Source organism: Sphaeramia orbicularis, chromosome 21, assembly GCF_902148855.1.
Source record: "Sphaeramia orbicularis chromosome 21, fSphaOr1.1, whole genome shotgun sequence".
NCBI classification, from domain to species: domain Eukaryota; kingdom Metazoa; phylum Chordata; class Actinopteri; order Kurtiformes; family Apogonidae; genus Sphaeramia; species Sphaeramia orbicularis.
Window position 1 is genome coordinate 3,791,758 of NC_043977.1, and position 17,177 is coordinate 3,808,934.

Genomic DNA, 17,177 nt, shown 5'->3' on the forward strand with positions numbered 1-17,177 from the left:
CATTCTTACTTATGTTTGAAAAACAGTTAATTATCATTATTTTTTTCCTCAACACTGTATGATTTTAATTGGTATTTCATGGTCTTTCTCTTTTTTTTGCCGCTCACTCCTCCGCCTTTACGTCTTCACACACTGCTGTTAAAGTGTTGTGTTCTTGCTCTCTTCACCCACCCTCCTTCTGCTTTGATTTCATATCAATCAATACACATCTAACAACCTGTTTCTGCAGGCCTTCTTCCAAAATGATGAATTTTATATCACAGTGCTACGCTGTCAACACCCTTGGGAAAGCATGACTGGGTTTCCTGCTGAATCTTTCACATGCCGCTTTGCCTTCTACAGGAAATGCTATAGAGAACGTACAGGCCTCATGTGTCTATTAAGTCAGAACAGAGGATTTAACGGCCAGACAAAAGTGTTCCCATATGCAAAATCAAACATCTCCGGTAACAGAAAGAGGGACCACCACAGCCTAAGAAAATGACTCAGACAAGACGATTAAACAATTCACACTGTGGCCCTTTCTCCATACCAAGAACGCAGAGTACGGTCTTGCGAACTCGGTGAGTACGGTCTTAGTAAGAACGGTTTCATAGAACGGACTTCCTAAGAACACAAGTCTGTCTGCAGTTGAATGGCTGTGCACGTTCTAGAGCCCGACCGATATGGGATTTATGGGCCGATACTGATACTGGGGGCTAAAAAAAGCCGATATCCATTATATCGGCCGATATCCGATATTGGCCGATGACCGAAATATTGGCCAATATATTAACCCTTTCATGCATGAATTATGAGAACATTAATCAAGGTTTTTTTTTTTTCTAGAGTGATTTTATTCCTCTTTAGGCATTAAAAAAAACAATGCAATTGAATTTTTTATAGAGCTGCAAAAATGGCCACTAAGCTGGACACCATGCGTTTAATTTATGAAGCAAAGAAACATGTATTTACTGATATACAGGGTGGGGAAGCAAAATGTACAATATTTTGAGGCAGGGATTGAAAGACAGTGTATGACCAATTACTTTATTGAAAGTCATGAGAATTTATTTGCCACAAGAACATGTCCATAATAGAAAATGTTTTTATTCTATGTGTCCTCCTTCTTTCTCAATAACTGCCTTCACACGCTTCCTGAAACTTGTGCAAGTGTTCCTCAAATATTGGGGTGACAACTTCTCCCATTCTTCTTTAATAGTATCTTCCAGACTTTCTGGTAATAGTTTTGCTCATAGTCATTCTCTTCTTTCCATTATAAACAGTCTTTATGGACACTCCAACTATTTTGGAAATCTCCTTTGGTGTGACGAGTGTATTCAGCAAATCACACACTCTTTGACGTTTGCTTTCCTGATTACTCATATGGGCAAAAGTTTCTGAAAAGGTATGGATAATAGTGTTAGGTATGATTATGACATCAATATATGTTTGGTTTCAAAACAACTGACGTAGTGTCTGCTGAGAAAAAACAACTAAATGTTCATTGTACATTTTGCTTCCCCACCCTGTACTGTGCAAAAACTATGAAATAAAAACATTTTAATGCTGTTAATCTGATGTTTTCTCACATTTTAACATATTCTAGTAGTCATTACTCACTTCATGGAGATAATATGCAAAGAAAAAATGACAAATTTTTGCTGTTAATTACAGTCAAATAATAACAAGGAATTCATTTACAGTCAAACATGTTAGATCAGGTTTATCAAGAACAGCAAGTTACAGTAACGTTATCAAATGGGATGATGTATTAGCGTCCAATGTGTTGGCTGATATGGAACTAAAACAACAAAATCCATGAATATACAAAAGAACAGCTGCAGAATAACTGTCCACTGTAATGACCACTATGCATGAAAGGGTTCTACAAGAACACATATCTACACAGGATATAATAATCTTACATTAGATCATTGTGAACAGGTAAATTAACAGCTTTTAACAGTTTTTCTCGCTCGCAATTTTCGCTGCTGGCACCATATGATATTTAAGGGTCCGTCACTTGTGTTCACTTGTGGTTTCCAGTCGTCTTCTGGTCCCCACTCTACCTGGAAACATGGAGACTAAAGCAGCAGAGTCCTGTCTGGGATTTATTTGAATACGACGAAGAAGAAGAGAAAAGAGACCACTAAACTAAAATTAATACTTAAACTAAACTAAAACTAAGCATTTAGAAAAATAAATGAAAAAAACTAATAAAAACTAGAAAAGCACTTGGAGAGCGCAGACCTCCGCCAAGGCAGATCAGTGGCCAACCCCCCAATCACCACCAAAATATAATCATTTGTTCCTTGTGCCAGTATCAACATTTCCTGAAATTTTCATCCAAATCCGTCCATAACTTTTTGAGTTATCTTACACACGGACAGACAGACAAACCAACACCAAAAACAGAACCTCCTTGGCGGAGTTAACTATCAAACCTGCTCTAAAAACGAATTTAAACTAACTGAATTAGAGGGAAAAAAAAAAGTCAAAACTAAAAACTAAACAATAACACTGGTCAACAACAAATCTATTGTTTCAGTTTTTTGAGCTGATTTCGGATAATTTTGGTGCTGAATCCAAAAATCACATTCATTTTGCTCAATCAGGTCAACTTTCTGAACTATGCTACATATTGGCTTTTGAACATTTTTGCTTACATTTATGGGCATTTTCACATCATATGATACAAAATTCTTTCATATTTCTTGCAATAAACGAGTTCTGAAGATTTTACTTTTGCCAATTTATGATTAGTGTTTTTTTTAATATTACAGGTGAATGAAATGGCTTCGACTAGAAGATCTGGCAAAAATAAGCCTGACGTATTCTGCTCCATCTGCGCTGAATACACCATTGTACCTAACAGGAATCAAGTCACAAGTTTCATAAAGTGTGCTTACCAATCTTATTTTGGTATTAAACTTGGTGACCAAGATAAAGTTTACAAAAATGTAATCAATTTTGTGAGAAGATCAAATTTTTCAAAATCAAATTAGCAAAAAAACTTGACCTGATTGAGAAAAACAGATGTCATTTTTGGATTTAGCGGTGCAAAATGGTCCGAATTCAGTTGAAAAAACCTGGACAACTTGCAGAAAACATTTTTTTGTAACCCAGTGTAATAAAAATCCAAAACTATTATAACCTTGCCAAAGACACAACAAATTACAAGTTCCCTGTGTTTTATGTAGCTGAGATTCCAGGTCTCAGCGGGCCTGTGCTATGTGGAACATGATTGGGTCAACGATTTGACGTGATCTCCTCTCTAGTAACCCTACCCCGGGGATTTGCTCACTTTGAGTGTTTCTGACTGAGGCATGTGGCCCCTGTTTCTCATCAATGATAGAGGGCTGGCTAAGGGAAGATGAAACAGAATCGGATATGGAGGTGAATGAAGACTCCCCGTGTCTCCAAGTCATCTTTACGACCTCATGAATTATTCAACGCGGATCGCTTCACGCTCCCACACACACACACACACACACACACACACACACACACACACACACACACACACACACACACGCACACACACACACACAGACATGGACACACACAGTAGGAAAATGGACAGAGGCATCATACAGTCGCAGTGTTGAAAGAGAAAGGTTATTACTGTGTGTGTTCCAGGAAGAACGCACTGCACAAATGGTGTCTCATATTTAATTTATGCAACCTGGAATTTTATTTCAGTCCCATCTTTGGAGCGTGTGCATGTAACCCCGATTCCTGAAAAGGTGGGATGTTCTGTATAATGCAAATAAAAACAGAATTCATGTGGATCAGCTGTAGCTAATCACTACCATCTATTTTGGGAATGTCCAAAACTCAAGTCATTCTGGAAGAACATTCACAATTGTTTGGAATAATAACACTGGGTTACAAAAAAAAGTTTTTTGCAAGTTGTCCAGGTTTTTTCAACTGAATTCGGACCATTTTGCACCGCTAAATCCAAAAATGACATCTGTTTTTCTCAATCAGGTCAGGTTTTTTTTGCTAATTTGATTTTGAAAAATTTGATCTTCTCACAAAATATAATAATTAATACCAAAATAAGATTGGTAAGCACACTTTATGAAACTTATGACTTGATTCCTGTTAGGTACAATGGTGTATTCACCGCAGATGTAGCAGAATACGTCAGGCTTATTTTCGCAAGATCTTCTAGTCGAAGCCATTTCATTCACCTGTAATATTAAAAAAAACACTAATCATAAATTGGCAAAAGTAAAATCTTCAGAACTCGTTTATTGCAAGAAATATGAAAGAATTTTGTATCATATGGTGTGAAAATGCCCATAAATGTAAGCAAAAATGTTAAAAAGCCAATATGTAGCATAGTTCAGAAAGTTGACCTGATTGAGCAAAATGAATGTGATTTTTGGATTCAGCACACCAAAATTATCCTAAATCAGCTCAAAAAACTGAAACAATAGATTTGTTGTTGACCAGTGTAGGTACTCGAAGATGCAATATTTAAGACCACAGCCCCATCTGATGCTTTGACATTGTACATGGCAGCCATAACACCGAACATTCAAACTAAAGGAGACAAATATTTAATGAGACTACAACTTATTGGAGGGAAAAAAGCTCTGACATGGAAGTGACTCCAACCAGATGCACCACAACACGAAGACTGGTTAAAAGCAACCTATGAAATCTATGTAATGGAGAAACTGTCCTTTTCATTAAAAGTAAAGCAGGACACATTTATGGAAATGTGGTCAAAATGGACGGTAAGTATCACCCCACTGAGGTCAGATTTAACTAAACTGGAAATGACAAGTTCTATTTGTACTGGTTGAATGTACTGGAGTGGAAACTTGTGTGGATTTTGAAACAAGAAGAGTGAAAAAAAGGGGAAAAGTGTGACGTCTTTTTGTATGTTATTTTACAAAATATAACTAAACAAGGGATGACATAGGTTTTTGGGGTTTTTTTTCTAAACAGAGAACTTATATGAAATGTGTTTATGTGAAATTTCATGTTTTACCATTGTTGATTTTTCAGACATGATATACAAATGTGCTTAGCTGTTTGTTGTTTAGTTTTGTTTTACTTGGTTGTAAAGTATTTCCCCAAATGAAAAAATAAAATTATAAAACAAAACAAAATTGAATTTAATGATGTGCAAATCTCATAACCCCGTATTTTGCTCTAATAGAATATAGATCATTTTGAATTTGATGGCCGCGTATCCTAAAATGTAGGGTGGAAATTCTATCTCATTTAATGTAATATAATCTATAAAAAGACCACCCTCGAGAAAAAGAACAACTGTCAAAAACAGTCTACAAGTTTTGGAACAATTTCAGAATCAGGTTCCTCGTAAAATTATTCAAGACTTTGACTCTCTTCATTTCCAGTGCATTTTCAAATCCAGACATTCTGAGAGCCAGTCGAAATCACCATGTGCAACGGACGAGACCAAATCAATACTGGACAGCCGTGACCTTCAGGTCCTCAGGCAGCACTGCATTAAAACCAGCCTGGAACTCCCTGCACGGACACCGACACACTTTCAGAAACTATCGTCTGTGAACACGGTTGGCTGCATCATCTACAAAGCAGCTTAAAGCTCTGTCATGGGGAGAAAAAGTCATACGTGACCATGATCCAGGTTCCAATCTGGCCTGTGGGATGTTTGTGCAAAGTGCAAAAATTCCAGTCTTGAACTGAATTAAGCAAAAAAAAAAAAAAAAAAAATCTTGAATTAAGGAAAAAATGTTGAATTAAGCAAAAAAAAAAACCTTTAGCTAGGTAAAAGAATCTTGAATTAGGCCCCAAAAAAATCTTGAATTAAGCACAACAAAAAAACATCTTAACCTCCTCAGACCCAGCTACGGGTTTTCTGTCCACATTTGTGGACCAGAGTTTCACAACTTTATACAAAAGAAAAAAAAGAAAAGAAAACTGTCCACCACAAAGGACATTCCATAAAAATTTTAAAAACTGCGTCTGAAAAAAACTGTTGCATCATGATGTTTCCAATATAGGCACTGATTTAATAAAAACAAAAAACTGGTACTTTGCTGACATTTCCTGGGTCTCAGGAGGTTAAATTTTGCAAACAATCTTGAATTAAGCAAAAAAATCTGGAATTAACAACTTCAATTTTTGTCCTTCATTTTAGTGCAAAAAATAACATTAAATTATGAAAATATTTACATTTACAAATTATCCTGTACCAGTAAAATGTGAATAACCTGAACAAATATGAACAACCTGAAATGTCTGAAGAAAATTCAGCCCAGTTTGAACTCTTTTCCTTCTGTTCCTCAGTGTTTAGTGTCTTTGCAGATCTGATCCAGAATGCACATGGACTAATGAGAAGTGGAGGCAGAATATTGTTAAAATTGCACTGATTTTTCTTCAGAAATTTCAGTTTTTTTCAGTTTATTCACATCTTTTTTGCTTGGACGGTTTAGAAAAGTAAGTATTTTTATAAATGTTTTGTTTTTCTTTACACTAAAACAACGACAAATATTTGGAGTTGTCATTATTTATAGGTTATTCTGTTCTTATTTCACTGGTCCGGCCCACTTCAGATCAAATCGGGCTGAATGTGGCCCCTGAAAGAAAATGAGTTTGAGACCCCCGCTGTAAGACTTATTCTTGGGCCAGGCAGTGTCTAACAGTGAACAGACCGTTTCAGAGGGACTACAGGTGTGGAGCTCGTATGTAAATACATGTATGAGTTTGCTAATGCAGCAAAGATAGAGAGGGACGGCGGTGTTAACTTGACACTAGTGGTCCTTATCGTGTCAACACAGACTGGAGGTGACAAACGGAGCGGAAAATAAGGTCGCCGGAATGCAACCAAGAAATCAGTTGGAGAGTTGCATCCATTTCACCTGAAGAGACCCTTCCAGCAGAGCAGATAGAGATCAAAAGGCCGTCTGCTTCAGGCTTCTGAGGCTTCCTCCCAAGCACAAAACTTGCTTTTCTTATCGTGTGTACCGTCAGTGGGAGGGTCAGAGGAAAAGTTATTAACCCTCAGATCTGAGGAAAAAGACCAGAATGGCAGTGGGCGTCTGTTACCGCTGTGCGTCTTAATAACATTTGGAGCAAAGGCCATCGTGGAATTTCATTTCTGAAAGTGAACACAGACCTCTCTTCAATGTTTGTTTTTTATATTTACAGGTGGCAGAAGCATCACTATAATGCATTAAAATCTATGTGCGTAAGTGTTTAATGTTATGGCGTTGGAGTCTGTGCCAAGGTTATTATCGTTAAAAAATAACAAAAAGACAAAAACTAGTATTGTAAAAACATTTTTATTAACTGAAATAAATAAAAACATAATTAAAAGAAAAAAATGACAATTAACTGAAACTGTATCGTGTGTTTACAAAACTACAGGGTGGGGAAGCAAAATTTACAATGAACATTTAGTTGTTTTTTCTCAGCAGACACTACGTCAATTGTTTTGAAACCAAACATATACTGATGTCATAATCATACCTAACACTATTATCCATACCTTTTCACAAACTTTTGCCCATATGAGTAATCAGGAAAGCAAACGTCAAAGAGTGTGTGATTTGCTGAATGCACTCGTCACACCAAAGGAGATTTCAAAAATAGTTGGAGTGTCCATAAAGACTGTTTCTAATGGAAAGAAGAGAATGACTATGAGCAAAACTATTACCAGAAAGTCTGGAAGATACTATTAAAGAAGAATGGGAGAAGTTGTCACCTGAATATTTGAGGAACACTTGCGCAAGTTTCAGGAAGCGTGTGAAGGCAGTTATTGAGAAAGAAGGAGGACACATAGAATAAAAACATTTTCTATTATGGACATGTTCTTGTGGCAAATAAATTCTCATGACTTTCAATAAACTAATCGGTCATACACTGTCTTTCAATCCCTGCCTCAAAATATTGTACATTTTGCTTCCCCACCCTGTAACGTATAAAAATTATGGATAAAATTCCCTTTGTTTTCGTCTTTGTCAGTGTTGGATTGATATAAAAGCGATTTATTTCGCTCTAGCAATTTTATCTAGCGGCACCATTCGGTACTTCACAGTCCTTCACTTGTGGTTTCCAGTCGTCATCTGGTCCCCACTCTACCTGGAAACATGGAGACTAAAGTTGGGAGAAAGCAGCAGAGTCCTGTCTGGGATTTATTTGAATACGACGACAGAGAAGAAGAGAAAAGAGACCACTAAACTAAAATTAAGCATTTAGAAAAAAAAAAAAAAACTAATAAAAATTAGCAAACCTGTTCTAAAAATGAAATAAAACAAACTGAATTAGAGATAAAAAAAAAAAAAGTCAAAACTAAATAAAACTAAGCTATAATGAAAAATCCAAACCTATTAGAACGTTGGTACACAGATCTATCTTGAATGTTTTTTTTTTATATTTACACGTGGCAGAAGCATCACTATAATGCATTAAAATCTATGTGCGTAAGTGTTTAATGTTATGGCGTTGGAGTCTGTGCCAAGGTTATTATCGTTAACGAAAACTAATGAAATGACAAAAACTAGAATTGAAAAAAAAAAAAATTGTTCACTGAAATAAATAAAAACTATAATTAAAAGAAAAAAACAATAACTAACTGAAACTGTATTGTGTGCTTACAAAAACTACAAAACATATAAAAATTATGGATCAAATTCCCTTTGTTTTTGTCATTGTCAGATTGATACAAAAGCGATTTATTTCGCTCCAGCAATTTTAGCTAGCGGCACCATACGGTACTTCACGGTTCGTCACTTTTCATCACTTGTCGTTTAGTGGTCTTCTCTGAAGTTAAAGACTGAAGTTGGGAGAAAACAGCAGAGTCCTGTCTGGGATTTATTTGAATACGACGGCAAAGAGGAGAAAAGATACGACAAAACTGAAATTAATATTAAAACTAAACTAAAACTAAGCATTTTGGAAAAAAATGAAAACTAATAAAAACTAGCAAATCTGCTCTAAAAATGAATTAAAACGAACTGAATTAGAGAAAAAAAAAGTCCAAACTAAATAAAACTAAACTATAATGAAAAATCCAAAACTATTGTAACCTCAGTACACAGATCTATCTTTAATGTGTTTTTTTATATTTACACGTGGCAGAAGCATCACTATAATGCATTCAAATCTATGTGTGTAAGTGTTTAATGTTATGGCGCTGGAGTCTGTGCCAAGACAGAACACCGGTGGACATAAGGGCCACTTCCATCTGCGATACGATGGGACTGATACTGGTGTTGGAAACAGGCGGAGGAAACATCCACATTAGTGTCCTGCAATATAATTTTTTTTTTTTTCCGGTTAATTGAATTTGGGGAAATGTTTGTCGGCCCCACTTATGGCTTGAAAACCAATATCAGACTGCTATGGATTTGCTGTGTTAATACCATTTAAGCCTTAAAGTGTTAATCCTTCCAATCCTGAGGGCACTCAATGAATTTGCATTTTAAAGCGTTTTTAATCTTATATGTTAATTAATGGCTCTGTTGTTCCATACGTCGTGTACACAGAATTGTGGGAGAAATGGACATGGTGATGGATGCTTCTATGAAACTGGTCCTAAAAACCGGACAAAAGGACTAAAAACCAGATGGAGACGAATGTTATGAAGCAGGTTTGGAAGCACGTTGGGTCTATTTCAAAAATCAATATTTACTGAGGTAAAAGAGAAAGTATTTTTCATATAAAACACACTTATATTTTTTAGTTTAATTTAAATACAAAAATCCGCATGTAACACGGTCAATAGGACATGAAAATTAGCACACAATACAGTTTCATTTAGTTGTCATTTTTAATTTTAATTATAATTTTTATTTATTTCAGTTAATGAAAATGTTTTTTTAATTCTAGTTTTTGACATTTCATTAGTTTTCGTTAATGATAATAACCTTGTCGCAAAATCATTTGTGATTTATATGTGTTTAAATGTTCAGGTTCTGCGTGTAACACCAGTGGACACGATGGGTTCAACCCAGTTTCATAGAAGCACCCTGATGCATTCTGTGATGACATTATTTCCTTTAAAACCTTCTACTCTTCTAAATGCATGTTTTCTCAGATCAAACACTTATTTACTCGAGAAAACCAGACTGCTAACTGGTCAGACACAAAGCTGTGTGATCTGTTTTTGTTTTTTTCTTGCCTGTTAAGTGGGTCAACCACGATGGCCCGGGGATGTGACATGTTTCCTTCCAGCAGAGTCTTCCTGGTATGGGAGGCTCGTTCCAATCTGGCAACGCTGATGGTCTTCCTGTAGCCGTCGTTGGTCCAGTACAAGTTCTTCCCGATCCAGTCCACTGAGATGCCTTCCACGTTGTCGAGTTCTACAGAAGAAATACATTGTTGTCAGAATATTTTCAGGGGAAATTATTGTGTGTTACAGCTGCTCGGTGCAAGTATAATTAAAGTAACAGGAAAAATATACATACACAGACCAAGGTTATTACACTGGATTCCAAAAAAATGGTTTTTGCAAGTTGTCCAGGTTTTTTCAACTGATTTCGGACCATTTTGCACCGCTAAATCCAAAAATGACATCTGTTTTTCTCAATCAGGTCAGGTTTTTTTGCTAATTTGATTTTGAAAAATTTGATCTTCTCACAAAATTGATTACATTTTTGTGACTTTATCAGTTGATTTTTTTATACAGTTCTCACCCACAATAGGTTTTAAGAGAAAAAAAATTATTTTCTAACAGGATTCCTGTTCGGTACAATGGTGTATTCACCGCAGATGGAGCAGAATACATCAGGCTTATTTTTGCAAGATCTTCTAGTCGAAGCCATTTCATTCACCTGTAATATTAAAAAAAAACATTCATCATAAATTGGCAAAAGTAAAATCTTCAGAACTCGTTTATTGCAAGAAATATGAAAGTATTTTGTATCATATGATGTGAAAATGCCCATAAATGTAAGCAAAAATGTTAAAAAGCCAATATGTAGCATAGTTCAGAAAGTTGACCTGATTGAGCAAAATGAATGTGATTTTTGGATTCAGCACCAAAATTATTCGAAATCAGCTCAAAAAACTTAAATAAATTTGTTGTTGACCAGTGTTATTGTTAACAAAAACTAACAAAATGACAAAAACTAGAACTGAAAAAACATTTTCGCTGAAATAAATAAAAACTATAACTAAAAGAAAAAAATTATAACTGAAACTAAAACGTATAAAAATTATGGATAAAATTCCCTTCATTTTTTGTCTTTGTCAACGTCAGATTGATACGAAAGCGATTTATTTCGTTCTAGCAATTGTATCTGGCAGCACCATACGACACTTTCTGGTCCGTCACTTGTGGTTTCCAGTCGTCTTCTGGTCCCCACTCTACCTGGAAACATGGAGACTAAAGCAGCAGAGTCCTGTCTGGGATTTATTTGAATACGACGACAGAGAAGAAGAGAAAAGAGACAACTAAACTAAAACTAAGCATTTAGAAAAAAATTAAAACTAATAAAAACTAGCAAACCTGCTCTAAAAACTAATTAACTCTTTCATGCATGAATTATGAGAACCTTAATCATGATTTTTCCCCCGTTTTTATTTCTCTGTAGGCATGGAAAAAAAAAACCCAAAAAACAATGTGATTGACAGCTTTTTATGAACCTAATTTTCATTGAGTTGCAAAAATGTCCATTCAAATGGACACGATGCATTTTTGAAGCCAAGAAACATGTATTTACTGATATACTGTGAAAACTATGACATAAAAACACTTTTAATGCAGCTAATCTGACGTTTTCTCATATTTAAACCTACTCTAATACTAGTTATTACTCACTTCATGGAGATAATATACAAAAAAAAACCATTTTGTTCAAGAAAAAATGATATATTTTTATTACAGAAAAGAGCAATAACAATCATGTCTAATGTTAATTTCAGGGAACATACAAATGAGTTGGTTATTAAATCAGGATTGCTTAGTTTAAAGAGTTGGTTGAATTAAGGACATTGCTGATTGTGTTTAGAGCGAGAGATGGACTTTTGCCGCAAACTTGCAGAGATTATTTGTTTTAGTATCACAGGATGAAGAACATAGGTTTAATTTTAAAAAGCAAAGGGTGCAGACTAACGTGAAGAAAATGTGTGTGTTGTGGGTGTCAGGATGTGGAATTATTTGGCAGTGAAAGAGAAGAGCCAGACAAATATTGTTCAGTTTAAGAGGTTGTATAAGGAAAGAAGAGAGAAGCTTTATAAAAGCATGGAATGACATAATTTAACTTATGAATGCTGGATTTGTTTTATTTGCATTGACTATCAGGTAAAGTGTTTACTGTAATAACTGTAATGGCAACGTAGCTGATGGAAGCAGATGTTTCAAGAAAGGGGCAGGTAGTAGAAGTTTTCTTCATCCTGCTCCTTTCCAATCATTTAGATTGGAATAAATGAATAAAATGGAAAAAAAAAAAAAAAAAAAAGAAATAATTACAGTCTAATAACAATTGATTTACACTCAAACATGTTACTGCAGATCAGGTTTATCCAGAACAGCAAAGTTACATGATGCATAAGCAGGGCCAGATTAACGCTTCATTGTACCCGGGGCAACAATACTCAAGGGCCCCATCATCACAACCCCAGGATCCCTATAATCTGGCAAAATACAGAATAAGTTCCAGGAATATATGTAAATATACCCCAAACTTCAATATCTAACTATCATCAAATGCATTTTGATGTACAAATGTGTAAATGCTCATAGAACTACAAGTGCACCACTATAGCCTCTTGTCAAGGCCACTCACTTGCATATGATGATATGAAAACAAAACACATTAGCATCAGTATAATCTAAAATTGATCCACTACATTAGAAAGAGAGGGAAGTGTCCTCCATTTTCACAAAAAATAAATAAGAAACCATTTCCAAAGTATCCAGTATTTATTTAGGAACACTTTTTGCCAACACAAATGTATTGAATTGTCAGAAAAAGCCCACAGACAAAACACAAACATAATCAGATATGAATTTTAAACAGAAATCCCCTTGTCACCTCAGAATTCAACAAGAGAGTTAAAGGAAGTGCAATGTTTAAATTTTCAGCTTTTTTAATGTCCCTCTCCTTTTTCAATTTTCGTTTGGCGCTCCCACTTAGCTGCTTCTCCATGTTTGCAATGTTTTCATTCGCGTATGTCACATAGTTCTTGACGTCTCACATCCCGCTCAGCGCACGCACGTTGATTTGCGTCACCGCTGATTCGGTTTTTGGACTGACCAATGAGGAGAGGGTGTCAGCTCACGGTCACAGACAGCAGGAGCAGGGTTTCTGTGCAGTGCAATGGCTCCGGGCAGCGGACAGTTTCATTTATAAGCAAAAGATAACCAGATATTTTTGTTATGCCCGAGCTACCCAGGGCCCTTCAGAGGTCCCGGGCCCCTGGGCAATTGCCCAGTTGCCCATATGGTTAATCCGGGTTTATGCATAAGTGTCCACTGTGTTGGCCCATATGGAACTAAAACAACAAAACTCATGAATATACAAGAGAACAGCTGGAGAACAACTGTCCACTGGAGTGACCACTGTGCACGAAAGGGTTAAAACTAACTGAATTAAAGAGAAAAAAAAAGTAAAAACTAAATAAAACTAAACTATATTGAAAAATCCAAAACTATTATAACCTTGACACACACACACACACACACACACACACAGATATAAAAATGAGTTTGATCCGTTAGAACAGGAATTTGTGTAATATGTGCCAGACAAATATTACCGTTATGATCATTAACTCTATAACACCAAACGTATCATATTTGATCCATGAGTTCTGAAGCCCTCGACATGATCAGGGTGATATTTTTTTCTTGAAAAACCTGCTGTATACAATTAGATACAAGCAATACACAGATAATCCACCAGGGGGAGGAGTTCATTCACCAGAGGCCTTTAGTGACTCTACAAGACTGACATTAATTTTTATTATTTATTTAACCTTTATTTACCCAGGCAAGCAACACTAGTCTGCAGTTTTTTTTCGAAATGATTAGCTTCAGACATTAAATGTGCTAAATGTTACGTATTTTAATAAGATTAAATGGAAAATAAATGACAAAAGTGCCGGTTTGCTGATGTTTTCAAGGTATATGATGAAGTGTTATTCCACATATATATTGGTTTATGTACATTTCTATAATAGTTTTATAAATCTTCCACTAAATAGACCCTGTAAAGTGAATGTATTCTAATGTGCAGACAGTGTTTTGAAGTAGATCTTGTAGCTCTGAGACAAATATTCCTTTGGAGTCAAACCCATTCTCTCGTTAATTCTTGAATTTCACATTTTGACCCAAGGCTGTGTCTTGGAAAATTCAGCCAACCAGCATTTTGGACTTGATTTTTCTTTATCAGTGACTCTCATGTGGTAAAATTTCATTACTTTTATTCTGGAAGCATTTTCCTTGTAGACCAGTGTAATTAAGAACAGATTCTTTTTTAACAAATGCAGCCTGATCAAAGAGCAATGGCTCCTTCAGGGGTGGGGGGGGCGCTAAAAGTAAAAACAAGGTTAAACAATTACAGAAACAAACAGTTAATAAATAAGTCCATTATAACTATAACTGAGACATGTGAGAGACAAATACTCAACTGGTGCAACAGTCAGCTCAAATTTGTTGCAGATTTTGCTGAAAAAGAGTCAGAGATGTGAGGACAGTGAGGAATTAATGAGGAAGGAGGCAGAATTTTGACCATTTAGTCAAGGAATTACCAATTTGTTAGACATGTTTGTGTTATATTATGTTTTTGTTTGTTCAAAAATAATAATATTTGAGCGTTGAGACCCAATGGATCAAATATGATACAAAATTAAAACTCACACATGGGAATTAATATTTAAAAAAATATTTTATGGGTTGTTCAAAAGGACCAATAAAGGCTCCAGTTTCAAAGAACTGGGATTTTCTGTCAGTGCTTTACTGGTTCAGGCTTTACAGGGTTAAAAGAAATGTAGATAAATAAGTGTGCATAAATATTGTTGTGTGTCATTATTATTATGAGGTTAATTAGCTGTGATTTTAGCTCATACAATGTCTGTATGTCCAATATTTTTAATATCATTAGAGCTACAATTAACATGTTTATCCTGGTGTAGCATACTTTTTCTGCTCATTTATTTTCATTCAGTCCGTGTAAAATGAGGTGTATTGATTTGACATTGTTGATGTGGTGTGTTGTGCTGATAACCAGTCATTCATTGATGTTATCTGACTTTTTTTTTCTAAGCTATTGACAGTTGCAAACATTTACGATAACAGCTTCTAACATTCCACCTGAGACCGCCTCCGATCATGCTGTAAAACATTAACCCTTTCTAGTTTACTCAAAGAAACACTCTGAAATTCAACATTTCCACCTTAGTGTGTTATTGGAGGACATAAGACTTTATGATTTTTGTGAAATTTAAAAAAAAAAAATTGTAAACCCACATTGGTTGACCTCTACATCGCTACAAAAAAAAAAAAAAAAAAAGTAAAGAAAAACAAAAACGGTAATATTCCAGCAGCAGGGGCGCCGAAACAATACTGTTGAATAACAGAAAATAACCATATCATAAAAATACGGAAATTTTCCGTAATGAAAATACAGTTTTTTGCCCTAACTTTACATGAGATTTTGCATATTTCTTTTTACTTTTTAATGTTTAATAAAGACTATTTACATGTATTAAAACAATCAAATTACCTCTAAATATATATATACAGGGTGTCCCATAAGTCTCCATACATAGGAAAAATAAACGTTTCTTGACATAAACCATTTGTATTTATATAATATGCTCTATATGACTGCCATTTTGTCAGGAACACATTTCAATGAGTGTCCTCCACTGCTGAAGAACTATAAAGAAGAAATCTAAAGAAATACATGTTAGAACCATATATGTATGGAATGTATTATGTCTCCTATGTATGGAGACTTATGGGACATCCTGTGTGTATATGTGTGTATATATATATATATATATATATATATATATATATATATATATATATATAATTTTAAATGAGACTCAGTTGTCCAATCCACTGATAAAAACTGTATTTGGACAGTTTATCAGTGCTTATACATGTTATACATTCACAAAAATACATGTATTCAACATTTTTGTTGTGAAACCTCCTGTAATTACACAAGATATTTGTCAATTAACAAACAAGTCTGGTTCAACTCACAGAACAAATACTTCTTTTACGGTTAATTGTCAGTAATTTTATTTTGTTTTATTATTTTTTTACAGTATTAAACTTTAAATTAACAGTTTAATTTGGAAATGTATTTTAACTGTATTTTTCTGTGAAAAAAATAAAAATTTCTTTTAAACAATGTATTTTTTTGGTTATTCAGTTAGTTTTTTCATGTTATTTTACATTTGACATGTAAAATCAGTCTATTTTTATCATTTCATTGACATTTTCCTGTATTTTGAAAATACAGGAAAAATCTGTAAAATAAAGAGTAAAAATTCTGTTAAATTACACTTTTTTTTTTTTTTAACAGTGTAGTATGTGCAAGATCTATGTTAAATGTACTGACTGAATCATTGGTAGATCTGGTACATTCTGTTTATATTTCTGTTTAAATAAGTTCTGAGTCCAAGACAATTTTCCATAAGTGTATCGTATTGTGACGTGTTTCTGCTTCTGTCCACATGTATGCTGCATTCATGTGCACCTTGTAAACTTTGCATTCTACCTGGTCAAGTAAGGTGCATTCAGGTGAACATTGTGAATTCAGAGATCTGTACTCATCTGACCACAAAGGTGTTAAACATTATTTTATCTTTTTTTTGACATGTATTTTGTTGTTTTTTTCATGCACCATTAACTGGTAAAATCACAACGATATTCAGATTTTTATACTCGGACAAAACTTTCAGCAAACTTCCCCATATTTTTGTGCGGAAGTTGTTTTACCACAGCCCTTAATAATTCAGAGGTGTATCTTCGGGGGGGCAGCTGTCACCCATACTGTAGAGCTGTGCCCCCCAGCTACTCCCAGAACTTCAGTGGTCTTAAAACTGTTTGAAAAACAGACAACCACTACATCCATGAGCCTATGGAAGCACTGAAACAGAAAAGGGACCAAAAGTGAACACTTATAAATATAAAAATAAACACCAGCTGATGTCATTGGTGGACTGTGCTTATAACTAAACACTTTTGTTATATTTTACTTGAGTATTGTCTGCTGTTTTGTTCT

General features: G+C 34.9%; 1 protein-coding gene across 1 annotated transcript in view; it reads right to left on the reverse strand.

Annotated features, from left to right (window-relative positions):
- Positions 1-17,177, reverse strand: part of lrp1bb (low density lipoprotein receptor-related protein 1Bb) — a 930,516-nt gene that overhangs the window by 471,199 nt on the left and 442,140 nt on the right. The window contains exon 12 of the mRNA XM_030124596.1: positions 10,112-10,292. Within this exon, the coding sequence (XP_029980456.1) occupies positions 10,112-10,292 (181 nt within the window). The remainder of the gene's footprint in view (positions 1-10,111; positions 10,293-17,177) is intronic.